At 54.1% G+C, this 26,840-nt stretch overlaps 1 protein-coding gene across 3 annotated transcripts in view; it reads right to left on the bottom strand.

Annotated features, from left to right (window-relative positions):
* Window positions 1-5,633: 5,633 nt before the first annotated feature.
* The window catches only part of OPHN1 (oligophrenin 1), a 63,816-nt gene continuing 42,609 nt past the window's right edge, over window positions 5,634-26,840 (bottom strand). For 2 of the 3 annotated variants that reach the window (XM_086756178.1, XM_086756180.1), the window contains 13 exons: window positions 25,786-25,819; window positions 23,963-24,025; window positions 23,133-23,207; window positions 21,019-21,103; window positions 20,620-20,678; window positions 19,013-19,118; window positions 17,785-17,944; window positions 14,249-14,396; window positions 12,681-12,980; window positions 10,073-10,238; window positions 8,618-8,668; window positions 7,763-7,813; window positions 5,634-7,382 (listed from right to left, as the gene is read on the bottom strand). In XM_086756178.1, coding sequence (XP_086612304.1) covers window positions 7,771-7,813; window positions 8,618-8,668; window positions 10,073-10,238; window positions 12,681-12,980; window positions 14,249-14,396; window positions 17,785-17,944; window positions 19,013-19,118; window positions 20,620-20,678; window positions 21,019-21,103; window positions 23,133-23,207; window positions 23,963-24,025; window positions 25,786-25,819 — 1,290 coding nt within the window. In that variant the 3' untranslated portion in view covers window positions 5,634-7,382; window positions 7,763-7,770. The remainder of the gene's footprint in view (window positions 7,383-7,762; window positions 7,814-8,617; window positions 8,669-10,072; window positions 10,239-12,680; window positions 12,981-14,248; window positions 14,397-17,784; window positions 17,945-19,012; window positions 19,119-20,619; window positions 20,679-21,018; window positions 21,104-23,132; window positions 23,208-23,962; window positions 24,026-25,785; window positions 25,820-26,840) is intronic. The other variant, XM_086756179.1, reaches the window with a different exon arrangement.

Genomic DNA, 26,840 nt, shown 5'->3' with positions numbered 1-26,840 from the left:
GCCGTGGGGAGCGGTGTCACGTTCAGCGCAGCATCGGGGCCTGTCCCTCTGAGTCACAGTTACACATGATGTGTGATTTTCAACATGACCCTTAATCAACATCGAAAAACCCACCACTGCTCACGCGCTGTGATGCCCTTGAGTGCCTGGTAATAGCTCTTAGATCCAGTGTCCCGTTTCCCACCCCCACATCAAACTTCTGCTTGGTCACCGCATCCCCAGGACGCTGAGGAGCCGTGGTCCAACACGTCCCGGGGTGACAGACCCAGTCCTTTACTGTGCACCCCGGCTCACACCAGCCTCTGGCCTCTGAATGGGCTCCAGCCTCCTGGGGCTTGCGCAGCGTCGCCCCGAACGGGACCTGCCCCGGCCCTCGGTCCCAGCCCTCGCCCCAGCCCTCGGTCCCGGCGGAGATGGGGCCCCGTGGGCTCAGTGCAGCCCAGCTCCCAGCGGGACAGGAGAGCCGCTGGCCCCACGCGCGCTCCTTGGCAATGGCCTTGCTCTGGCGCGGACACCCACTCCCTGTCCACACTGAACGCTCCGGTGAGGACCCGCAGCACTTTGCGGCTGGGCGGGGAGGTCTGCGGGCTGCCCAGCTCCCCGCTGCCGGGCGCTTTTTCGGTGGGGCTGTGCAGCCTCCCGGCCTGGCTGGCAAACAGCGCTGGCCCAGGCAGGCTGCCGTGCCCTTTCCAGCCCTTTCTGCTGACAAAAGCAGCAGGACCTTTGGAGAAAGGCTCCGTCAGCCGAGCGTGTGGGGCTACTCGGGGGCACAGCAGCTCTCCCAGTAAATCTATCTATCATCTTCCTTTTTATTTTATTTTATTTTATTTTATTTTATTTTATTTATTTATTTATTGTGAAAACATCCGTCAAGCAGCCCTAAAATGGCTCCATCCTTTAAAGCAGTTTTCTTGCCTTTGTCCCTAGAACAGCCAGTAGGAAATTTTTAAACCAGAAAAATTGTTTGATTTCTAAAACAGTAATGAGTCGCTTTTTAAAAAACACATTTTCATGGTGGTTTGCTGCCCCAGGGGCCCTGGGAGCACCGCGCACGCTGACACAGCCGTTCCCCTGTGCCTTCCAGCTGTGCCAGGGTTTGGGCTGCACGCACCGCTGGGGCCGCTCCAGAGCGAGCGGCTGAGCGCGGTGCCCTGCGCGCTGGATTATTCCAGGAGCTGCGGCTGGATCGCAGCCAGCAGCACAGCCCAAACCCATTCCGGCTGCGGGACCCCCAGCGTGCCCCAGGGGACACCCACCTGCTGCCAAAGCCCCATGTCAGTGGGGGCTGCCCCGCTCCCCTGGCCATGGTCACAGCCTCCCGTGCCGGTGGCCCAGGCGGCTCCTCCGTCCTCCGCACCAAACCAGGCTCAGCTCCGGGCTGGACGAGCGCACGGGACCAGGCGAGCGATGCGGTGCTGTGCTGGCAGGCAGGCTGGTGCTGGCACACGCAGCCGGGCCACGCGTGCCTCTGCATGGCACAAGGGGTCAGAATCCGGCCACCGGGCTGCCCTGTGACTGAGGAGATCTTACGGCACTTATTTCTCCCAGTCGATGAACAGAAACAGGACCGGGAGCCACCAGTACGGTGGCTTTCCGCGGGTCGAGAGCTGCCTACAGGCTACCTAAACACAGCAGTTGCAGGCATTGCCCCCGGACCGCTGTTTGTACAAACCCCAGTGGCAAAGGGCTCCCAGCTGGGAGAAGCTGAATGGGATGATGGGTGAGGCCACAGGGCCTGGTGACGTGCAAATTAATCATTTTTTTTTTTAAGAAAGGCTTTTAAATTTAGTTTAGTTTCTCCACTTTGCCTAACACAAGTTTTTACATCTCCCTCCGGGACAGACTGAAACTCCAGGCTGCTCCTGGAGCCTGCAAAGCGCGTGTGGCTGCTGCTGTCCGTGGCATTCGGCCCCGGCGCAGGCGTGGGAGCATAGCAACGCCGCCATGAGCGGCCAGTGAGCCCTTTGGGGTGGGTTGGATTTTTTTACCATCCGCACACACACCAGCTTCACTCAGAAATCATCCTCGCTGTCAGGACAAGCGTGGAGGCTGGCAGCTCGCGCCGGCAGCACGCCTTGCTGACCCAGCAAAGCCATGGGGTTTGCCCACGCAGCCGTCTCTCCGATGAGAGCTAAAGCCGCCAGAAAGGCGGTGCATTGATACCGGGGTCGCCTGTTTCACGCTCCTGTTGCAGTTTGTGTCTCGGCACTCTTGGCACCTGACCTGCGCACACAGCGCTGGGAGCGGCTCTGCCCTTCGCACGGGCCGGGCTCCGGCAGCTCCCGCAGCCACAGACCTCAGCGGGGTCACGCCAACTCCTGCGGCCCTGACATGGGGAAGGTCAGCCAGCTCTGCGGTTTGCTCCTTACCCAAAATTGCTGCCGCCTCGCACGGCCACCGGCGAGCAGACGCCAAGGAGAGGGTGAGCAGGGCCCTGTGTCCGCGCCGGAGCACAGTGACGGAGGGGCACGGCGTGGCAGTGCTGGGACGAGCCCGCGGGCCGGGGCACGGAGGAGGGAGCAGGGTGTGCAGGATGCAGAGCAAAAGATGCCGGACCCACGAGGGGATGGAGGTCCTGCGGGCAATGCGCTGCGGGGGTGAAGGGCTCTGTTTCCCTGAGCCTCCATGGGAATGGCAACGCTTCACATAGGATTTCAAGAACCTTCAGAATTTCTGCCTTTTAGGAGCTCTCACAGACTCTGATAGAGAGCATGCAAGAGCTTCTTCACTAAACTTCTGAAAATATAAGGAAAAGAAAAAACATCACAGCTTTCACTGGTTCAAAGCATCTCCTGATTTTTTTAAGCCAATTGCAGGATTTATTTTGGTGGCTCGACTCTTGATTTATGGATGTATAGGCCAAGTAATACTGCTGATGGCTGCCAAGAAAACGTCTGGTGCAGAGAGCTGCTCCTAAATCAGAGCGTTCAGCTGGTTAATTGTGCAGCAAGTTGAGCCAGAGATAATTATGGAGCTGAAAACTGAGACTCTGATCTTGCAAGAAGTCCTGTGTGGGTGGATTCCTGCACCTTTATGGGGCTCTGCATAGCACAAAAATTAAAGATGTCAGGGCTCCACTAAGTACATTTCAGTTCTAAATTTATCATAAAGATGTGTCTGCTGAAGGGTGCCTTTAACCTCTCCGAATTCCTCCTCTGGGAACTCCTTGCTAAGGCGCGGGCTCAGGCTTTGAAACGGCTTGTTTTGATATCTTTTCTCCTACAAAAACCCACAAGGTTTTCTTATGCTGGAAAATATTTTTCTTGCTCAGATGAAACCAAAACGCGTTCCTTAAGTAAGCAAACCACACACCTGCGGGTTGGACACCAGGATGGTTGGGACAGTGCCGGGAGCTCCTTCCAGCCTGTAATAATTTCCTACGAGCGCTAATAGAAAAAGAAAACAGCCTCCTTCCCTGAAACCCTGTTGTTTTGAAGGCCTCCGTCCCTGGAAAAATGACAGCCCCAAAAGGAAACTTCAGAGAAACAAGGTGGCAGGAAAAAAGGGGGAAAAACCAAAACCCCTCAAGCTCTGCTTCAGCTGACGCTACCCGGGGACCGAGCCCCCGCGTCCGTCCCGGGCAGGTGCCAGGAGCTGGGGGGACGGGCCGCGTCCAGGTGCCACGCGTGGGCCTGCGCCCGCTGCCAGCCCCCGAGGGGCGGCCGTCGCTCTGCAACGCTGCCCTTTGCTTTTCCAGCTTTTACAGAGATCGGTTGTTGAGAGTTTGAAGTGTTTTAGGCTTACAGCAAGCCTGGAGCCCGAGCAGGTCCGGAGGGATCACGCAGGGAGATTTTCCGCCAGCCCCGCGGGACGCGCAGCGGCAGCTGTGGCTGCGACCGACCCTTGGCGCAGGCTGGTTCCGCAGCCGCAGTGAGACCAGGACAAGCAGCTCATCCGCCTGCTTTCTCCAGCCTGTCCCCACATCCTGCCCCGCTCCCAGCCCCGGCCCCGCTCCGGGCTGCAGCTGTGCCCTGCGACTGCAGTCCTGGAAAGCTGTCCCCACCTCGCTGTCACCGCTTCCCCCCAGTTACTGCTGACAAACCTTCACCCTGCCCTTCAGTACCCCGAGCGTGCCTCGGCAACAGGAGCCCCCAGTGCTCCTGGGATGAAAATCGGGAACTTTCTGATCACGGAAGAAATGAGGTTTGCAGCCTGGGCTCTTGCTCAGGGGGTAATCCAAACCCAGCCGCGGTTCAGAGGGGATTAGGTTAATTTATAAAAGCACACATGCACGGTCAGGCCATCGCCTGTGCCAGCGGCAGGCGGGACCCACGGGGCCATGGAGCACCTCCGGGCGATGGCCCGGCACCAGCCGAGCCACGTGCCTGCTCCCGCCACGCCGGAGGGTGCAGCTGACAGCCCCTGGCCCGGGCACCTGCCTGCACGCCAAGCTCTCCTAATTCCGGATTTGGTCTGAGCCTGGAGCGCCTGCGCTGTGATGAGCTGCACACAAGGCCGGAGGAGCTGGGGAGGAGTTCTGCCAGGCTGCCTGGCCCGCCGCGCGCTGCAGTAACGTGATCGGGCTGTGGGCTCTTGCCAGCTTACGTGATCAGCATTCATCTTTCCAGCCCAAGGGCCGGGGCAAACGCAGGCAGCCCTGCGCCGCGATGCTGGGTGGGGAAGGGGAAGGCAGGAGCGCGCTCGGGGGGATGTGCCCAGCCAGGCGCTGGCTCAGGACCGGACTGCGAGGCCCAGAGCCGCTCCGAGGCTGCAAACCTGGAGCTCATGCTGCAGAGCTCAGCACCCTTGACACGAGCAGCGGGACTGCATGGCAGGGATTGCTGCAGCGTGGGCACCTCGGGACACTGCTTACGGGGGAAAGAAGCACGCTTGGACAGCTCGCTTTTTTACTTCATGGAAACTTTATAAACATGTGAAGTAACCTACGCTTTTACGTGACAAAACGGCTCCGGAGGCTGATGTCCAGGGGCCCGGTTGCACCGCACAGGGCAAATCCCGCGGTCCTGGCTGCGTCGCGCCCGGGCGCTGGCAGCAGGGATCGCGCCCCACGGCCCTCCATCAGCACAACCGAACGCCCAGCGCTGGTCCCCGGCGTTCAGCTCTGCGCACGGAGAGGAGAAACTGGCACAGACACACAAGTGACAAATGACTTTAAAAGGACACAATGAAACACATTTCTAATGAGCTGCTTCCCTCCATTGTTTATGGTGTCAGCCTTAAATCCAAACTCCCTCGGATTCCCTTCTTCCCACAGACCCCAGCGCTGTCCCGCAGGGCCCGAGCCAGGCGGCAAGCGCGAGGCTGTGACCATACGCGCGCAGCGCGGGGGTTGCGGCAGCCACCGCTTCCAGGGGGACGGGCACTGTGGGTGCCAGTGCTGTGCAGCATCCACGTCTGCGGAAGCCTGGGCGCTTCCCAAAGCACTTCCCAAACTGACAGCCTCGAGGGGCCCGCAACGTAGAGCCTTGAGAGGGGAAGACATTTTGGGACACGTTGGCCTTCTGTGGAGGACCCACCAGCCTGACACCTCTGGGACAGCCACCCCAGGGTGACAAAGCTACCACAGCGCAGGCTCGGGCGCAGCGCCTGCCCACAGCACGGTGGGGCTGACGGGGCTCCCCTCAATCACAGCCGTTCCGCGCTGGTGGGACCGTGCCTGTCCCAGCTCCCCCCTGCTCTCTTGGACACCTGATCAGGAAAACACAATGCAGTTTCGGTGCTGCTCACGCCCCGGGCCGCGCGCGAGGCCGCAGCGGGAAGGGCTCAGCGTAGCTCTGAAAAGCCCTGAGACGTGGTGCGTGTCACAGAGGCTAGGCACGGCTACCACTGGTGGTTTGGGTTTTTTAAAGCCACTTTGACGTGCCACTGTTGACAGCAGGAGGACAGGCGCGAGCAGCCAGGCGCCGCCGCAGCCTGCGGGAGCGGAAGCACCATCGCCACGACACACGTGCGTCCAGCGAACGCCAGGATTACATTCAGCAACAGGCGCTGTATGTGCACACATGGCAAGCGCTGGGAGACAGCCCGGGAAGGGCCGCAGCCGCATCCCACCGGCAAACCTGCGCCAGGCAGGGCGCAAAGCACCCGGGAAGCAGCTAGCGGGGATGTTTGGCCGCTGATTTGGGAATGCTCCCAGCACCCAAGGAAAATCACTCAAAACAGTGAAGCTGCCTCTGGGCTGTGGGTGAGCGGAAGCAGGAAAGCCGCTCACTAGTTACAGGCAAATGCTGCCACCCAGGAACTGAGCCCTGGTGCCAGCTGGAGCCACCAGTGAGCCTCTGCTGTCACAGGGGTGCCAGGGGTGGCCCTGGCGAGGTGGAGCCCTGCCAGAGCAAAGGGCGTCATCTACACAGCTGCTGCGGAGGGAGAGACTGTGCTTCTCCGGCACTGGAAACAAACCTAACAAGCAAACAAGGAAGTGGGTGCCTCTTAGAAAAATGGTGGGCTTTGACCCACGTTCAGCGAGTTTCGGCTCCTTGTCGCCTCAGTGCTGGCCCACCAGGACAATCCAGGGACAGGGACTTCTTGGTGTGCCCATGGGAAGCAGATCTGCGGGGAGAGCGGCTCACGCGGGAGCGGGAGGAGGAGGAGGACGGCCTGCTGCCTCCTTCTCCCAGTCGCGCTCTCAGAGGCTGCTGACCAGACCAGCGCTTCCCAAAAAGCCAACCTGCAGGCAGGGAACGTGGTCCTGCTCCAGCAAAGCCCTCGGCACAGCCGCATCTCCCAGTGCGGTTTCCCAGGACGGTGCAGCTGATGCCCAAGAGATGAAGAGACGTCCCACAGAGCTAAGCACAATGGTCCCCCGGTTCCCGTCCTGCCTGCCCCAGCACAGGCAGTGTTTCCAGGAACACACGCTGCGCTCCTACACATGGAAAAATCCACTATAGCTTAGTGAGTGACGAAAGTAACACAAAGGAAGGAGCTTCTCGTGGCAAGGGGGCCAACCCAAACTCCAGTTGCTCTGCCCTTGCATCCAAGCACGAGGAGTCAGCCCCTGGCATTTCAGCTCCAGCGTCTGCCCAAGGTCCCCCTTGCCAAGGTGCATGTCCCAAAAAGCGGGCAGGTAAACAATCCACTCCTGTCCTCTGCCGTCCCTTCCACAGCAGTCGGAGCTCACCCAGCCCTGCAAACGGTCACCTGTGAGGGCACACGGGAGCACCCTTCACAGCCTGCGCGGAGAGGAGTGGCGGGAGGACGGGGAACAGTTCAGCACAAATGTGTGGGGAGGGTCTTCTCTCCATCTTTATCTCCCTCTCTTCTAATTTCTTGAGCCACTTATGACAGCAGGCTCTGAAGTTATCGTCCAGTAAGATAGCTGCTCTCCAGGGGTACTGGAACTGGAAAAGTCTCAGCTGTGACACATCTGTTTCACAAGCACAGAAAGTCTCCTGGCTCTAGCTGGGCCAAGGCGCTTGCAAAGTCTGGAAGAAGAAAACAAGCGTGCTGTATGCAGCCGTGGAAATTCACCAGCAATGGCAAAACCACAACCAGAGCAAACCCAGATCTCGGCACCGCCGTTTGCACAGCACTTGTGTTTACCCTGAGCACCGCAGCGAGGAGGCTCACAAACGGCAGAACAGGCTGATTTACCCCAGCGTGCCGTATTACCCCCCAACAAAGAGCACGCACCACCTCCAGCCGTCATCTTTCCCTCTGCAAAGGTCTCCCACGGGAAGGACGCTTCTGATCTCTCTTTTGAAGTTCCTGTTGCCTCCACTGGCCTCCCACCACTCCATACACGCTGAATTTGTGCTACATGTACTTTTGGTTCATTATTTGATTTGTTGTCTTAAAAACGTACCTTTAGCCTCAGCTCTCATCACTCGGGATCCTGCCTTGTGGCGATGAAGAACTGTACACACAAGGAAGAAGAACACAGAAAAAAACGTTAATGCAATCAGCAAGCTCAAGCTCAGATCCCCAAACCTAAGCAGAGAGCTGGGTAACGGTCGGGTCAGGGATGCACTTCTCAAGATAAAAACTGACCTTGCTGCCAACACCAGCAGACAAGATTTACCAGACTAAGATGCAAACCTGCTTGCATTTTTGGCAGAGGGTGGTGATCTTTACAAGCGGGAAGCTGAAGCTTATTTGAGCAGGTATTGTTACAACTGAAGTCTGCTGCCACAAAGCACAACGCTGGCAGTTCGGAGCCCTGCCACCCCAGCCTAGCCCCAAGGCTTCGGCGCCCAAGCCACCACCCACCACAGCTCTCTGGCTGGAGCTAGGCCTGCACACACACGGTCTGCAGGACCATTTGCTCTCCAGCCCCGCGCCTCTGCTCAGCTGCTGCGATCTAAGCAGCCCTCGTCCCTCCCGTGATCTTATCTCTGCTCTTGGCAAGGGCTGAGAAGCCAGCACAACGCGCTCTACGCTGGCTTAGATCCACACACGCGATAAAGGAACCCGTAGATATGTTTATTACTTAGTGGATTTACATTTAACTTATCAAGTCTGTATCTGGATTCACATTTTACACTTTGTGCTCTTGGTTTGGTTCCAGCATTTTGGCTGAGACCCATCTTCTGCTTACGAGTAAGAGGCAAGAAAGGTCAGGGCTGGGGCGTCCCGAGCTGACTGGCTCTGCCTCAGAGGGAGCTCCCTATGCAGCACGGCTGCTTTTATTTACATGCCAGCTTCTCGGTGCCAGGCTTACTTGCTCGTTCTTCGGGAAGCTGTCTCAAAGAACTTTGTCCTAGAGGCCACCCTGCAAAGAGAAGAAGGGAGGTCACTCCAGTTACCCAATGGGCAATTTGCTAATTAGATCTCATCTGCACCAGGAAAAAGAGCAGTAGATTAGCAGACACTGAAGACAATCACCTTGGAATGATGTCCACCCTCCGCCTTCACACTGCCCTGGCCAGGCAGCCGTTGATCGCTTCTGGCTGCACTGCTTATTTCCATCCTCGCTTAGTCCCACACGCTGGTTTATAAACCTGCGTCCATCACTTTTTATGTCCTCTCCTTCAGTTTTTATCTACCTCGTATTTAGCCTCCAACTGTCCTCACAGAAAGAAGAGTTCTGACAAGTGGTTTAGGAGAGCCAGGGCAAGGCCGGTTCCTGCCCCGCAGGTGCACAGCCGAACCTCACGGCACCTTTGCTGCACTAAGTACTGAACGCGCAGGACCTGGACCAGCTGCCCAGCGCAGCTTTACTGGGGGCTCCCCCACAGCAGGCACGTCCCCCAGGACTGCTGCCACAGATGGTCACTTGCGGGACACACGACACTCCAGTTCACGACGAGTGTTTCTGCACCGCGTGTCACTGCGGGTAGGGTGAGGCCTGGGGGGTGGCCCCCGCACAACTCAGGGCTGCAGGGTGGTGGCAGAGGGTGAGGGGCGTTAGCGCAGACTTGGGGTGCTCCCCTGCTAGGATGGCAGAGGAACCAAACGCAGCTCTTGGCTGGATGTGCAGCAGCGGCGAGCTCCGTGGCAGCACCCAGGGTACAGCCTCCCCACCAGCCTGTCCTGGCTGCTGGGCTGAGGTCCCCGAGTATTTAGTCACCCTTTTTTCTTTTTTTAATTCCCATTGAAGCCAGCAGGGTTTCTGTCTCTTTAAAATCTGGAAGAGATCTCATGATGAAGCTGAACCCCATCCAATTTCCTTAAGAGAGATCCAAGCTGGATCCAGTCGTTCCCCAGGAAGCGTCTCGTTTGAGAGGCCTGCTCAGAGCCAGGCAGGGAGGGGCTCTCCGGCTCCATTGACACGCGAAACTGCAGAGCAGGTGAGGGACAAGGCTCAGCCCCAGGGCTGTACTTGAGAAGGCTCAGAGCTTTGTTTTCCCCGTGAATGTTCGCCTTTGCTATGGCCACGCTCCCCTCCCCGGCCGTGCCCTCTGCGCAGCCTTTCCAGTGGGACGGTCAAACCTGGCCTTGCACCGGTGTCGGGGGACGTCCCCAGGCTCCAGCCATTGTACGCCAATGGCACTGGAAACCAACATGGTATTTCTCCTCCTCCTTTTCCAAAATTCCCAGTAGGTGACACCAGCTCCTGCTGCCCAGGCTGACGTGGTCCCCTCACGGGCTCCCCAAGCCCCCCCGTGCCAGCAGCTCCCTTGGGCTGATCTGGCCACCCCGGGTGCTGCGTGCCCACCGACGGCTGGTGACTTACACAGAGGAAGGCATTTCTTCTGCTGTCCCTGCTATCAGATCCGGCCTCTGGTCCAGCCTCAGAGGGACAGGGGTCCTGCACGGTGGGTCTGGAGGTCTCACGGGGGGCCGTGTTATCACAGGCTTGTCGCCATGGGATCGTGGCTTAGGGACACCATCGCACTCGCCTGCAAGGTTGAAGGTACAAACCCTGAGTACGAAGCTTTGGCAGAGGGACAGGTGTTTATGAGGAGGCATGAAACAAGTTAGTGGGCTTGGTTCTGTCTGTCTGTCTGCCCCAACGTCCTCTCTTTGACAGCAGCCAACAGCCAGAATCGAGACAGAGTCCCAGGAAAAGGCAGTTCCCACGCTGCCTGCCCCAGCACAGCCTTCCTGGCACCAGAAACAGGGGCTGGTGCCGGACCCTGTGATGACAAACCTGATATAGCTGCTGGTTGCAAGGATGATATTGCCTGGGAACAAGTTTTCTTAAACAAAACCTGCACAGTGTCACTCTTCTAGCATGACAGGAATAGCACAAACTGGTAATCCCTGCAGGCTGGGGCCGCTGCTTCTTGAGATGTTATCTCAGGCAGCAGCACCACCTGCCCTCTCCTCCGCTCGCAGGAGCTCCTGCCTCACCTGCTCTACTTCCCCAAGATCCAGTTGACCAAGTTGACCTTGAAAGTCTTCAAGGGTTAAGTGAACATGGAATAAGTGTCAGAGTTCACCTGACACCCCTGGTGACCCCACACCTTCCCTGCAGCACCCAGACCGCCAGTGCGTGTTTCCGCAGGACAGCAATCCTTGCGACCTGCTCGTCTGGCCATTGACATGGCTCAAAACCATCTTAAGGGCTGGGTTCCTGCCCTTCCCATGTAGACATTTCCAGTGCTAGAGAGTCCCACTTCTCATCAGAAATAGGTCAAAGATGTTTTTCTACTTGCTAAGAAAATTAACTGCTGCAACTACTTAACCAAGGCTTTGTCAACGCCTTAGCTACTGAACCTTATTATACCCTGGTGTGCCTGCTCGAATGCCAGGCCCCAACCAAGCCTCTTCCATACTTGCATTCGTAAATTCTGATTCTAACTTTTCTCCTTGACAAGCTGTATAACTTGAATTTCTCAGTAAAAGGCCTGTTTTCTAACCCTTCAGCCTATACTTCCTCTTGGTTTCTCCAGTGTTTCAAAACCACCCAAAAACCGCGCACGTTAACAGCTCCATACAGCGTTCCGGCGCTGATTTGCAATCATCACCGCAGATATAACACAGCTTTACTACTGCTTCAGTGCTCTCGTACATACACTCAGGGACTGACACAGGCAGTTTCATCACGCTGTGGCACCACGACATGCTGTCAGCACGCTGCGTGGGGTAACGCACACCCATAACGCTTGGAAGCACTGAACACAGCTGATGTGAGCCAGCTCTAAAAGCTATCTTACCCTCCAAAAGGAGATTTCCCCCTACCATTTACGTGACAAATTTAAATGAAGCCAGTAGCGTCAGTCAGATGGATGTGATGTTTGTGCTACCCAGCCAGGCCTTTCCTCCTCCTCCCCACCGCACACGGGAGTCACTTGTCAAGAACGCAGCCCGGTTTTATTTCCTGAACACAGGACTGTGAAGCTGTCAGGGTACGACAGCATCTGCAAAGCACTGGAAAGTGCATGGGAAAAGCCTGCAGAAAGCAACACATCCTGTATTATGACCATTGTCCAGAGTGTTTTAAAACTCAGCACCAAATCCCCGCTGTCAGGGGAACGGTACTGTCCCACCAATGGCTCCCTGGCACTGCCGGGGCAAACGCCTACGGACACGCAGAGACACACACCTACCTGCCCGCCCCCCTGCAACGGCAACGCCAGCTCAGACCTGGCCCAAACTAATTACTTCTGCCTGCAGTAAGTTTCTGTATAAAGCTGATTAGAATAGAGATAATAATAATTATTTACATTTAACACCAAGGGATGAACTGCTGAAATAAACATTCCCAGTAGAGTCGTGATAAGCCAGAATCCATGTCACGGCGGGCCTGGCAGATAAAACCATCAGGAGCTGAAATGTGAACGTGACTTTTGCCGTTTTCTTTGTCTCTGCTGAGGAGAGTGCTGACAATCCAGAGTGCTTACGGCTGGTTAGACTGGGCACAAATCGCTTTGAGTTTAATGGTCTCTATATCGCTACTCAAGTCTGAATTTTATGAGTCCGCTGAGCAAGGCTGAGCTCAGCACAAGCAGCGGCCCAGGCACTGCGCAGGACACCTGCTTCATCTGATGCTGGTGGCATCCCTGCAGCAGCTGTGCCCCCAGTAAGCAGTAGACCAAAGGCATCCACTGTCTGAAACAAATCAGGAGAACTCAGGAGGCCAAGGCTGGAGCAAAGCCCTGGGCTGTGGCCCTGCGCCTGCATCTCAAGCTATGCTGCTCTCCCAACCCCTCTTGCTGAGCAACATGAAGAGGACTCAAGGTCAGAAGCCCACCACACGCTCTGGCCATCCCAGCGCACGATGCGCAGCGGGGAGGGATGGCTCAGTCCCCTTGAGCTCTCCCGGGAGGACTGCACTCCTCCTGCCTCGCTTCGGCTGGGACCCTGGCGCAAGCCACAGCCCCGGGCCATACACTCACCCTCTTTGCCGTAGATCCCCGGCCGTGGAGCCGGTCTCCTGGCCTGGAGCGTGGAGGTCCTCAGGACAGGGCTGGTCACCACCCCGTTGGCAGCCTTGCCAGCTGGCTTCGCTCCTCCGTCCTGCAGCCTGGCCACCAGCTTCCCCACCTCCGCCTCGGCACGCGGGTCGGGCCGGCCCTCGGTGGGGGGACGCCCCGGCTCATCCGCCCCGGGCCGCGGCGCGGGCTGGCGGCTGCGGTGCAGTGGCTTGGGGGCCTCCGTGCCGACACTGCCGTTGGGGGTCTGGCTGTGCTGGTCTGCTGTGGAGCCAAGGGGACAGACAGCCATGGGGGTTAGGAGCAGGGTGGAGGTGCGGTGGTCTCTGCCCCACGGCAGTGCAGAGCTGTCCCCCAGAGCTGCCCAGCTCCTGCGGTACACGGGACGAGCATGCTTGTGGTGTGTGGTGGGGGATCGACAGACCCTCACCCTGAGCAAACACAGACAGCGAGTGGCTCACGCAAATGCCGAGGAATGAAGAAAACCCAAACAATGCTGAATATCACACGAGTTTCTCTTAAGTTTCCAATGCCCTTGCTCATGAGAAGCTGTGTACCAAGCTTTTATGTCCCTCTCAAAAATCATTCACCTCGTCCCTCTGGCTGTGCTAGAGACCCCCACACAGGACGCAGAGGCACTGCTATGAAACCGACGGCACCCGCAGCCACGGCGCAGTCAATGCTAATGCTTCTGCCGCTGGTTCGGGAAGACGTTTACATGTGAGGCCATCCTAACGCCGTGAGCGGCCTTGTGAATTCTAAAGAGCAGTCTGAATCAATCCTGTTTTGCCGGTGCCAAAAAGTACACTTGTAGTATTAAACCTAAAACATTACCAAAGCTCTGAAAACTCTAAGAGTGAAAAAGACTTTGCATCACTTTGTTGATAACGTCACCTAGGGCAGAGCTTGCAACGACAATCAGCGCAAATCGAGCCTACAGAGAAGTACGACTTTATATTGATGTGCCCTTCGACACAATAATAAGGGCCTTACAATGAAATGAGTTTAACAACAGAGTTGTACTTGCTCTAAAAAATACTATCACTGCGCCCTGGAAAAGTGCTTCATTGTTCTCGCTCTGATGTAAAACGGCCATGGCTGAGCCAGCCCTGCAGACCCTCTCGGGACTGGGACGAGGCTGCAGCCGCCCCCAGCCTGGGCACACGCGCTCCCCTCCCACCAACTCCGGCTCCTCACTCGCATTTCCATCACTTCGGGTTTTTGCCTCTGAGGCTCAAAAACCTTTCCACTGGGCTTCTCACATGCAAGAACCAGTCTTACTGTAGCTAACAGAGAATGCTGCAAGTAACAGAAAAAATCCCCCCAGAGCCTGAGTAGTGAGGTGATGCAACCGATGTGTGAGTATTTTTTTTGCTTTCCTTTCTCACCAAACCACAGACCTCACTGCCTGCTGTGCTCACGGCCTGGGAAGCGCAGTGCTGCTATTGTTACCTCCATCGCTCCTGGAAAAGCGTTAAAAGAAACAGGAGGGGTGAAAGGCAGGTTATGCATCAGCAACCAGCCGGACTGACCTCCACTTTCTTCCACAGAAGCACCGAAGAAGACGGGTCTTTCCCTCAAAGGACGTTTGGAGATGGTGATGGGTTTGTGCCGCCGGGCAGCCACCCTGGGAGGAGGCACCGGGGGGGCGGTGGTGTCTTCTGGGGGGCCGGAGTAGATCTGTAAAGGCAGACACGTTTAGATGACCCTCCCCATCCCACCAGGTTGAACGACATCCTCAGAGGCTCGCCTCGTTAGCCTGGTGTCATTAGAAGGCGCCTCGCAGCAGAGTAGAGTCAGGAGGCTGAGCTCCAGGAGCGCAGACCCAGCTCCCGCACGGCAAGCGGCTCCCGCTGCCTTTGCCGAGGGCTGCCCTGCTCCTCTCCGCTCTCCTGCACGCATAGAAGCCGTCTGCGGCCCAAGTTTCCTCTGCCTGACCCAGGAGGGCTGAAAAACGTGGGCTGCACCAAGCACCCTGACCAGCCTTGGCCCAGGAGAGCCCGGCAGGGCCCTTGCAGCAGCTCGCTCCAGCGTGGGAGCCCAGCTCCTCCAGCCTCTCTGCAGAGGGACAGCACAGCGCACGCCAGCCGCTCTGGAAGGTCAGCAGCACCCGGGAAATGCCGGGGCCGGAGGGCGCTGGAGCAGGGCTGATGCTGCAGCTACGGCTCTACAGACCGTTCCGCAGGGGGGTTTCCTACAGACAGGCTGCTCGCTCCACACCTCACGCACCCACTGCGGCAACCGCAGGGCTAAACTAATGCACGCAGCAAAATCATAAACACAGACAAAATGTGTAGAAGCAAATTACGGTGGAGCAGATGAAGGAAGCTTTGAAGCTGACAGTTTCTGAGCAATGCCCAGTTTCCCACACCAGCGAGGCAATACAGTCCCCAGAGAGCACCCGAACAAGCCACCGCGCTGTTCCAGATTTAACCCTAAAAAGCCTGGGCTTACAATGCAGTGTGTGGCACTATGAAATTATCTTGATGAAATACTGGCATAAAAATAATGCTGCTAAGCAGTTTTACCTCCTTTTCTCACTGGTCATATGGCACCTCTCTGCTTGGGTTTAATTTAGAGGTTCTTATTTATGTCAGTGCTTTTTTTTAAGGGCTGAAAAAGAACTAAGCTTCCAGGCAGTCTCTTGAAGATCTGAAACACCACATTAAGGACCAAACCCAACTGCTCCTGTGTTTTTTCCCATGGATATTAACTGAATTTGTATCAGGCTTTAAAGAATGAGTTGCTACAGATGGGGTGGGATGAGCTGCTGAGACCCAAGGCTGCGCTGCCTGTCCTGGGAGAACGTGAGGCTCGTCCCTTCCCAGCCGTTGACAGAAGACAGCTCAAGTCCAGAGGATGAGAGCTGGTGCCAGACCCGCCGACAAGCAGGGTCACCGCTGCCTTGGTGCTTTGTTATGGAAGAGCAATTCTATTGTGTCACCCAGAAGCATTTTACCATGAAGAAATGTAACATTCTGATTTGATTAAGTAAATCATTTTTGTAATTCAAGCCAAATGCATATTCTTTCTTCTCCCAGCCAAAGAGCAGTTCCAGGAAATCAACGTAGGGGATGAGAGAGAAAAGCATACCTCCACTTTAACCCTCCTGACCCCGAAGGCCAGGCAGCGTGCACCAGGGCGAGGGCGGGCACCGGCGGCCAGGCTCCCCACACCTCCCTTACCTGGGCAGCGCAGGGGCAAGGCTGGGCCCAGGCCAGTCTGCCCAGGCTGGCACTCAGTCGGCTTGGTACAAATACTGTGTGCTGGTACCTGGGCTTTGCTCCTGGCTTAGCCTGCCCTACTCCGCATGAAGAGGGGAGGAATAGGACAACCAGGGCAAAGACCCAGAGGAGCTCCAAACCCCGATCTACTCATTGCAGCTGCTTTTCTTTCACTGTTTGGTGACACGCCGTGGCTGCTGGTGCTTAACGCTAACAGAGACTCTGCCTTCGCAGAGGCACTACATTTTCTCCACTCCAGAATACAAAGTCCGGTGCGTTCCCCCCCGCTTGGATTCAGGCGAATGTGCTGTGACATTAACAGCCTGTGATTTAAAAGCAGCAGCTCACATATTATTAAAATACCAAAGGATTACCTGCAGCAGGGCAATACCTCACTCCCATATATTAACAAGTGTACAATACTATTTTTTAAAGAAAAAGAAGTGTTAAGTTCACCGTGGATGCTTACACAGGTACCACAGAATGCTGTTCTCACGAGATGCTTTTCATCATCTGAAACCCACACTAAAACCCTCTGCAAATCACTCTTTTTAAGATGTGGGTGCAGCCTCTGCTTTGCTTCTGCCTCCTAAATGAAAATCCAAGTTAAACAACTTCAACTTGAAGGTACAAAGATATTGACAGACCCTCACATTCAGAAGGTGTTTCCAGAATGATCAACTTATTTAATTTAACCATGGCACTGAAATACAAGCTGTGGAAACAGTAATTATCCACAGAGACTTAATGAATAGTTGCTTTGTCCTTAGAGTCTTCATACTGCACCAGATAAACCACATCCCCCTCTTCCTCCAGACTCATTTAGAGTGTTTGCTCATGTGTGAGCTGAAGACACCTTCAGCTCTGACACTGAACTTACAAGCTCAATCTAATAAATGTTACCAACTTAACCTTATCGCTGAAGAAATTAAAAGCAAGCAAAGAGATGTCTGGCTTAATTAAAGATTTAATTCCAGCCCTTAGAGGTGGCAGTGTAAATTGTGCGTTGACTCAGCCTGCACTGTGGGCTGTACAGAGGGGAGGACAGGCTCAGTTCTGCAGCAAGCTGTGCGAGGACCCCAACACACAAATGATTCGTTGTTTTGCTGCAGGAACTTACTAAAAGGGGTCACAGAGACCTACAAAGAAACTGGCTGGTGATTTTCAGGAGTTTCTTGTGTGGATACTCAAAAGTCTCTGAGCTCTTTCATCCTGTTTCTCTGGTTTCAACCCTCAGCACCACAACTGACTCCTGCACCACCCACCTGGTCCCTGTTTGGTTGCTCTGACCCCACATCCACTTTTGCGAGAACCTCGCTCTTTCAGCTTTGGCCTTCTCTTCCTTTCCTGACAGGGAGCTCCACTCTGCACATACACTGCCCTGTCTCTTCGCAGTGCTTCTCCATCCTCCTTGCAGCAAACACCACCCTTTAGAGGATGGCTTCAAACTCTCCCTTCCTCTAAGACACAAGAGATTGTTTGGACACTGTAATGTGAAGTGTTATTTCCCAGCAAAGGAAAGCATAAAGTCCTGCAAAGTCCAGGCATAGAATAGTTTGTTTTTTTTTTTTTTTCACTAAAGATTCTGCTTATTTAAAAAGAAAAGCAAAAATCCCTAGACTCAGGGTTTCCTTTGGAACTAGCTAAAGGCAACATATCTGCTACAGTCTTGTTTCCTTCTGAAGCATTTCAGAACAGCATACTATATGAAAAAATCCCAGCCCCTAAGGAGACTCCAGAAAAAGGAGCCAGAGCTGGACACTGTTGCCACAGCAACGGTTTGCACGAACATAATGGACCAGCCAGGAGCTGTGTGGAGGTGCTCCTGGGGCTGCCACCCGTACCTTCCCAAAGTGCTCGATGAGGATTTCAACTACTATGTTTTGGAACTTGATGTTCATCATTGCTGCCACGGTGTCCTCCTGTGCTCGCATGAGGGTAGGTCCAAATATCACCCCCATGTTAGACGGTGACATCAAGTTCTCTCGGCTGTGCTCACATATGCTGCGGAGAGGAGGGAAGGAACGAATAGGTTTGGGTTTGATTTGTTTCTTTACACACAGATCTTATTCCAAGTAAGGAAAAAGGATACAGGAAGAATCAGGTTTCTAAAAAACACACAAATTTGTTCATGAAAGGCTGGAAGCAGATGGCAGGCAGGGTCCCCCAGCCAGCCCTCCTCTCCCTGAAGAGGGGACACAGCACTGATGAGCAAGAACTCGCCTTCGAGCATCAGGGTGTGACAATCTCAGATCAGCCCTGCTTATTTCTGAAACAGCCAGTTTTGAAAACAGTTTCTCCAAAGGTCCAAAGCCATCCCGGTCATACAAAAGCCATTGCTTCTGCAAGCCCTGGTCTCTCCTGACCCACACACAGATTGCTCCCTTCCTTCTGAGCTTCAGCATGGCTCATCGCAAGCCTCTGTCCCTGCTGCGCCCCTGCTCCTCCCTGGGGTGGGAGGGCGGAGGTCCCACACGGAGCCTTCGCATTCGGTGTGACAAGGAGGCAGGAAAACACCCATTTCCCAGGGCAGTGCTGGTACCATTATCATCAAGTAACAGATTTTTTCAGTGGCTCACTGGCAGAACCACGTGGAAGCAGCGGTCCACAGTGCCACCAAGCATCCAACATGCCTGTACGAGAGCAGAGACTGACATGCCCACGGCTTCGTGCTGCTCTAAGGGCTCAAGATATTGAATCCATAGAGCGGGAGACAAAACCAGAGAGCGCTTTATGGTAAGCCCAAGGGCACAGGTCCTACTGCCATTCCTAAAGCCCAGACCTAGAGTGAGAGGTGACAATTCATAGCTCTGCTGTCAGAGGCTATTTTCATTTTAAAAATATTTCCTGCTTGGTGCTTGTCAGAGAGGAGATAAAAGTGGCAATTAGAAAGAGAAATATCACTTAATGCAGTGGCTAGCAAAGATAATCATACCATTCGTGCAGTCCAAATATAAATTCCTAGGGGGACTGTGGTGGATAAGATTTTGCAAACCTGCCACAAAAAAAAGGCTTGTTCTGCTGATTCCATTATTGCCCTTACTTTGGCTTCAGAGAAAAACATTTGCTTACTTGACGAGGTGTTGTATGAGGAGCTCTAACATCTCTCTGTTCTTGTCAGGCAGTTTATAGACCAGTGCGTGAATGGCTCCCAGTCTGTAATCCAGGTTCTCAGATTCTGGAAAGAAGCACACAAAGAAAAGTTTGTGCCCACCACTTTCAAAGTAAATACATAAGAGAAAGATAAAGCCAAAGAAAATCTGTGGGAGCTGTTCCTTCTGCAATGTAGGGCTGGCTGGCCAAGCCCGGTGATGGGAAGCAGAAGGAAAGCGGGACTATAGCAACAGGGTAATCACTGTGAGAAACAAAACGAAGTGGAAAAGGGAGAATGAAGCTTGAAAGGGAGCTCGGAGTCGCACTCTGCCTCTGAGCATGGCCGGGGAAACAGGCTGGGCAAGGCCGCGCGCTGCCCTTCGCACCCCTGCCCCGCGCACCAGCACACCTGGGAACACGCCGCCTCTCTGGGGGTACCTCACCAGCCCAGACAGCTGTAACACCGAACAGCGCGGGAAAACCTCCTGAGGGAAAAAATGGGAGTCCCTGACCCACAGAGGTCACCCTTAGAAGCATAAATAATCAAGAAACAATAAAAGACTCAGTGTGAAAAGAATAATGTGGGATCCTGGTGGCTGGGAAGCTTAATGGCGCAAGTTTCTGAGGGAGCGTAGGTAAGGGATTGTGGTACTGCACATACCCAGCCATCGTTGCCTTAACCAGTTCTGAAACTAATAAATCTTGGGCTTGAGCACAATCAGTAGGCAGTGGAAAATTTTCCTTTCCAAGAAAGAACAAGTGTTATTAATTCTCCAGAGGTCCAAACTGAGGAGAGGCGGGCGTTCTCCTGCCCTCCCATTGACTTGAACTAGGGTGTGAAGGATGCTTTAATCCAAAGTGTTTCTGAGTGTGCCATAAGCTTCCAAATGCCAGTACTCTCATGGCAATGGAGACGACCAAGTTGCTGTAGCCCTCTAGTCCCCCTCTCAGCATGCTGGGTCTCCACACACTCTGAGGATGCAGCCAGTTCAGAATTATTACAGCTTCTCTGAAATAGCCATCACAGCGGGACAGTCGAGGATGGGTTCAGCACAGGTGACGCCCTGCCAGCATACCCGTGTTACCTGGCTGATCTCCGTTAATACTGGCTGTGGCTCGGTCCCAAGAGCTGCAGCAAAAACATGTCTTTTGTGTACTGATAGACACTTTGGATGCAACATCCCAGGACAAATTTCACGACCTAAAGGTAGCACCTACCTATCTGTGGGGCAACAGCACACCCCATTCCCTCACGGGTTTTAAAATAAATATATTAATACTACTGAGAAACAATTCTTCTGGGACACTCGTGTTGATTTCAGGTTAGTTGACATCCTGTGGCTCTACAAACCCTCTGAGAGCATGAAACCCTGTTAGAGGAATGAGCACTGCAATAGCAAAGGGAACAAGGGAAGAAACACCACCACCCTCCTTGGACTGTTAAGCACTCAGAAGAGAGGTTCACTCCTCTTTCTACAGGGGAAAGTGGCTGGACACTCCGGTGCCAGGCTGGCAGAGCTTTGTCAAGTGATTTTGATGCACACTGGTTGGGGAAGCCAGGGCTAGGGACCATTGGCGGTACTTACTGGCAGCCAGAACCAACTCTTTGTGGAGCTTGTAGGTCATGACAGGTTCAGACAGGTTCCTACAAAAGACAGAAACAAAACTGAGCTCTGGTAGGGCAGCGCAGCCCACACGTGACTCAGTTTGAAGGACCGACGCACAAGGACATCTCGCCTTCCAGCATCACTGGCTCCCAGTGGCATCTTCTCACCAGCCAGTATAATTTAAACAGCACACAGGCATATTTCTCAAAAAAAAAAAAAAAAAAAAATCCATTCTTCTTCCCAAAGCCTTTGTCACTTCTTTGCTCTTTGCCCTTTCCAACAGCCAGATGTTAATATCTGGCAGTTCACTCCACTTTTCACCCGGATGAGCCCCCAGCTCCTTTGCCTACTGGGGGCAGCTGCGACCTGCAGCGCTACCTGAGATAAAACTTCAGTGAGCTGGTAATCGTCTTGATGTCCCAGTCGCCGCTCTGGAGATCCACGTCCCCTGGACATTTGGGATCTGGAAGAACAAAACGGCTTTAAAATAGGGTCCATTTTGAGGTTGTTAATGAACCACAGGCTCTCAGGGAGGGTATGCTCTTGCGACAAACGTGAAGAAAGCTGCTGATCTTCACAGCTGGGAAAAGCAGAGCAATACTACCAGTGTCAGTATTTTGGAAACGCTGAGGAGCAGTGCTAACTAGGGATAAAGGAAGAAGCAAAAGGTAACATTTAAGCAGTGGTGGAAAGTTAGTGAGGGCACATTCTCTACAGTTTGTTTTTAAGCAGCACAGCCAAGACTGGCAGAAACGACACATTTCAACAGATCCAAGACAAGCTTTCTGATATCCAAAGTAACCTAAGTATCCAGCTCTAATCGCTCTTTCGCAGCTACTCCCCTGAAGGCTGTTCTGGAAACATTCCCCCTCGCTGCACGGAGAGCAGGGAGCTCAGAGGAGGAGGCACAGCAGCGTGGAAGTACACTTTGCTCCTGCCTGCCCGCACTGAACAACCACATCATTTCTGTGGTTTGATGAAGTAAGGGACGTAGTTGGAGGATGGGGGGCAGCTGGACTGAAGAAATAAACTGCATGATTTATTTAAGGAAAGAAATATGACTAGAGACAAAACAAACAAAAAAATCTCCTCACTGAAGTTCCGGATTAAATCCTTCTGCAGCACTTATTTCTGCGTTGTTGGACTTTCCATTGTGAGTTCGTACACAGTGGGGTGCCAAGTGGTCAACCAGACCAACGCATATAAATATAACAAGAAGCCACTCACTGGTGGGGTTCAGAGGAGAAAACCACAGAGTTACTTACAGGGAGGGTGAGAATCAAGAAGCAATAAAGACTCAGGCGAAGTAATTAGTCACCAGGCAAGTGTAACTGGTTAGCTGCCTGAAGTCGTAGTTCATGGGAACTGGGTACAGCTATATGTCAGCACAAGCTAGTTGTTTTAACAGACAATAACAATAGCAATAGTAAACAATAGTAAAAGGCTTTGAACGGTACATTAACATCAGATGTCTGTGCAGGGAGCTGGTGCGAGCCCGAGGCACGCAGCTATCAAAGCAAGTGTACCGTCTGCCTGGTGCTCCAGCCCCTCGTGTGGGGATGGCGAGAACAGCTCAGCCTTTGGGCGTGTGGGAGACCGACCCTCGGACTCACCCACGGGGCTCGCAGCCTGCCCTGGCCCACCAGTGCCACAGGGCAGGGCACGACAGCCTCAGCCGGGTCCCAGCCTGGGAACACCGGGCTCCAAACAGAGCAACGCCGCTGAGCCACACAACCTGCTGCACGGAGTTTAACTGTTTCTCGTAGGAAGACTACCCACCAATTTGCAGGCTTAAATGAAACACAAGGCTCAGCGTGCAGAAGGGCTTACAGCAGAAATGCATACATTAGCTCACTGACATACACACTGCATACGGTGGGGTACCAAAGTCCTGGGTAAGACCTTAAACCAGGGTAATGGCCTCCCTGTGGAGGCCGCCCTGCCAGCGTAGCTCTCCATGATACCCCACCACGGAAAAGGGTCCCCTGAGCCTGTCTGTGGGGGCTGGTTTAGGCGGCCGTGCAGGACCCACGGGACACAGCATCAGCGGGGCGAGTTCCCTGGCAGCAGCGCTGCAGGAGGGGCTGCAGGCAGCGGGCGAGAGGGCAAGAGCCTGTCTCTCCTTGGCTGATGTCCCGCACCCCAGGCCTGCCGCAGGAACGTGTCCCCAGCACGTGACTTCGAAATGCCTGACTATTTTTAGCATGCGATGGGAGAAGGCTTGCCCCCGCTGCCTTGGGGTCACTGTCTCCCTTTGCCTCGCTGCTGCTGTCAAGTTAAAAAGCAGGTTACAGCACACACAGATGAGTGCCGTTTACGGGGAGAGGCGCTGCAGCGGGCCGCAGAGAAAAGCCCAGAAAAGAAGGGGAAGAGGCGCCGCAGAGAGGACGCGGGGACCGGACCCGCGCCGGGCGTTTCTCCCCGCGAAGCCCCGTCAGCCCGACGCGCAGGGAGCCAGCGGGCCGCAGCCGCGCGGCACGGCGAGCGCTCACCGAAGAAGGCGTTCAGCAGCCGCTGCACCTGGATGTTGCTGCCCACCGTGCGGTACAGGCCCTCCGTGCCGATGCCTGCGGGGACACCGCGCGCCGTCAGCAGCGCCCCCTGGCGGGGCGCCGCTCCCCGCCGCGCCACCCCCCCCCCCACGCGTGGGCCGCGCCACGGCCAGCAGCGCGGAACGGGCGCGGGAGCCTGTTCTAAGCAAACAAGCCCGCCTGAACACCGCGCTTCTGAGAGCGCTGCTGTCACGCCTGCTTGCTCCCGCTGTCACAGGCGGCCAGCGCAGGTAAGCAGAGTCTCTGACCATACCACGTTAGGAACCTGCCCACCTCTGAGGAAGGTCTCCTCACCCTCCTACTCCCCACTTCAGCAGCCGTGCCTGCACACATCTCCCAAAGGCTCTGGAAATTAAACCAGCCACCTTCCCTACGGCAGCCGGGGGACCCAGCTGCGATTTATCCGTGTCCCGCAGCCCATGCCGCCGGCGTGCGCTGGTAGGGGCTGGGCGTTTCACAAGGGACCGGAGGGTGAGCGATCATCCACCAGCCTGCTGCCATCCCGCTGCCTTTAAAATGGATCTGAATAACCCAGCACCCCAGCTAACCCCTGCCTGCCCCCCAGGACAGAGACTACCATGGCCGTTCTCCTTCCGCCTAACAGTTTTCTCAGAGCCAAAGATGAGAAACTGATGGATGACAACAGCACAGAGGTGAAAATTCCGTCCTTGCCTAACAACACTACGCCGCGCAGAACACAACTCAATTCAAGGCCACGGGAAGCCACGCCAGGACAGTGGCACCTCCTGACGCCAGGGCAGGCACCTTACCTTTTGTTTCCACTGCGTTGATGCACTTCCGTACGAACTTGAAGCCGACCTCGTTCAGCTCCACTGTTTCAAACAAGAGAAGCAGGGTTAGCTGCCGCAGCACCAGCACGCGCCTCCCCGCGGAAACCTCCCAGGAAAGCCCATACCCGACCCTGCTCAGCACACAACGCTGCAGAGCCCCAGCACGCAGCCGGGCTCACACGTGCATCTGCATCGTGCACATCCCTCCAGGAAAACACACGCATTCTTTAAATCCTGACAACGAATTATTAGTTCCATATGTTATTTTTCCTTGAACTTAGTTGGAGTTACAGCATTGCTCCCTACCTTCTTTCTATCTTCAACAATAAAGCGTAAATCAGAGCCTCAGCACATGCGAATTTCTGTCCGATCAGGAGTCAATTAAACATTTCCAGAGCACTGCAACATCTGCAGTTAAAGCTCTTCCACATCATCGGATCGTTTAATTTCTACTTATCTACTTGACTAGATTAAAAAGCAAAACCGATGCAGCTTGATATGCTGAGTAAAGCAGGACACAGGTTTTTGTTCCAGCCAATTAACCAGACTATCTTTGTGCCTGTCTTGCAGGCATCAGGAAGCAGGTGGAAAATCAGGATGTTTTTCTACACACATATTTCAACTTCTGTAATCACACTACTGCTTCTGCTATTTTTTCCAAGGTATCTGCAAAAACTGTCCAAGTTACAATGTGAAATATCTTTCTGTTCAGTGCAAACAAATATTGCATTGCTTCCAAATGACACGTTGTTGGTTTGGAGCTTTTTGGGTTTGGGTTCTTTGCGGGGAGCAGGAGTGTTTGGGTTTTTTGTTTATCTTTTTAACGTAAAACAACATTTTAGTGGAAAAAACAGCCACAAGACACATCTGGACTGACTCCAGTCACAGGACAGGTGGTGTTGGCGACTCCTGTGAAATCACTGGATTCTCAGCAAGTTGTTTAGAACGATTCTCTCCTCTGAGCAACAGCGGTTAAAAGCTCAGATGTATCTTGGCTCTAACGCAAGGATGAGCGTTAGAGGAGTAAGTAAACACAGCCTCAAGCACAGATCCTCTCGGCACTTCATACGGAGTGGTATGATATGACTTGAAGCGCTTCCAGCTCTGATCTATTAAAAACAGAGTGTATTTACTTTTGTGAAACACTGACTCTTTCCAAGTGTGTAACGCACACACAGTCAAACGACAGGTTTCGCGCTTATGCCTCCGATGATGCTACCTCTGTGCTCACTGAAGTCAGCTAATTAAAGTGCTGATAAAAGTCAGCTCCAAGATAGACAATGGAGGTTTTCATCCAGCTAACGAACCCCGGAGTTTTCCAGGGCAGCAGGCGCAGCCACTGCCGTGACGGGCTGTAGAGAGGGAAAGGCAAAGGGGTGGCAGCCTGCCCGGGAGTGCAGGGGGAGACACGGGACAAGGCGGTGGGACAGGAGCGAGGAACTAAACGCCACCTCTATTTTTCTATCATAATCTTTGCTAAGGGAAACGTCCTCTAAATATCCCACTGATCTTTTCTCCCCTCTTATTTTGGGATTTAGTGGTGGAAATTGAACTCCACATCCCACTAGTTCTTGCTAAATAAAAACTGCACATTGCAGTCAATAACTTTTACTGTTCACAACCCGTTCTTATCTGGCCTCAGTATCAGACACTGGTGAAAAGGAAAGAAGTTACACTGCTGCCACGGAGGCAACACGCAGCCCAGTCAGCAGAAATTGAGGATGAGTGTATCTGCAAGGAAGCACACTGCGCGACCTCCAGACAGCTTCGAAAGCTCAGGAACAGCAACAGAAATGACTCACTCTCTTCCTGTTTCGTGATGGGACTGTGGTAGATCTGAAAAAGGGGAGGAAAAGGAGGAGGAAGAAACAAAAACATAATGCAATGTGATTCAGTATTTATTTTCAAAAGAAAACGTGGCACCCCATAAATCACCCAAAGCCAATCACAAACAGAAATACCATTTTATAATTAAGCAAGATACCAGTATCACACAATAAATGAGTTTTTCTGACTTCCTACATTTCACTGGAGCTCCTATTTCTAGGAAAGAGGTCTCCCAGAAACTGAAGAGGAAACTTTGTTTGTCCTTCAGGTGCCCTGTAAAAGCAGCAGCTGGACAGTCTGCCCACAACATGGGGTTGTGGTTTTTTTTATTTGTTTGCCTGCTTTTAAAAAGTCCTGTGTCAAGACATTCCTTCATCCCATACAAAAACACATTTTGAATTTTTTTTACTAATAATAAATGGTGGGTGCCATTTTTGATAGAAAATCAAAAATCCTTTATAGATAACAACACATCACACAAACCGAGTGTGCTCCGGACATCCCTCACTGACCGACTGCCCAGCGGGAGCACACCGATCCTCTGCACCATCCATCTCCTCTCCTGGTTAAACGAGTAGAAGAAGCATGCTGTGGAGGGTGCCCCTGTCCCACCTCCCTGGTCCCTCGTCCCAGCTCCGCATGGGGGGCCACACAGCCCTGAGCCGGTCAGCAAGTGCACTCACTGCCGACCCCCTTCACCGAGCCCACTGAGGGAAGGGCAGCTCTCCAAAGGCAAGGGAGCTGCCAGAAACGGGTTTTCCTGCACTGCGCACCATGCTGTCTGTTTAGAGGAAATTTGGTAAAAAGCTGAGCTTTGCTCAGACTGAAGGAAGGAAACACCAGCAGGCACAGAAATGTGAGCAAACACTGGTGCAGGATGGCTGCTGCCACAGGCCTGACTTGCCAGACGCTACTCAGAGCGGGGACAGACAAAAAAAATCACCTCCCGCGGGCTGGGGAGCAAGTTGTGAGCAACAGAAATCTCACGTGTTCCAGACCCAGCAAGGCCACAGTCCTCAGGCAGGCTGAC

The sequence above is a fragment of the Chlamydotis macqueenii genome, chromosome 11 (genome assembly GCF_036417535.1).
Source record: "Chlamydotis macqueenii isolate bChlMac1 chromosome 11, bChlMac1.mat, whole genome shotgun sequence".
In the NCBI taxonomy this organism is placed as follows: Eukaryota; Metazoa; Chordata; class Aves; order Otidiformes; family Otididae; genus Chlamydotis; species Chlamydotis macqueenii.
Note: the sequence above shows the minus strand (reverse complement) of the source record. Positions and strands in the feature narration are given on the sequence as shown.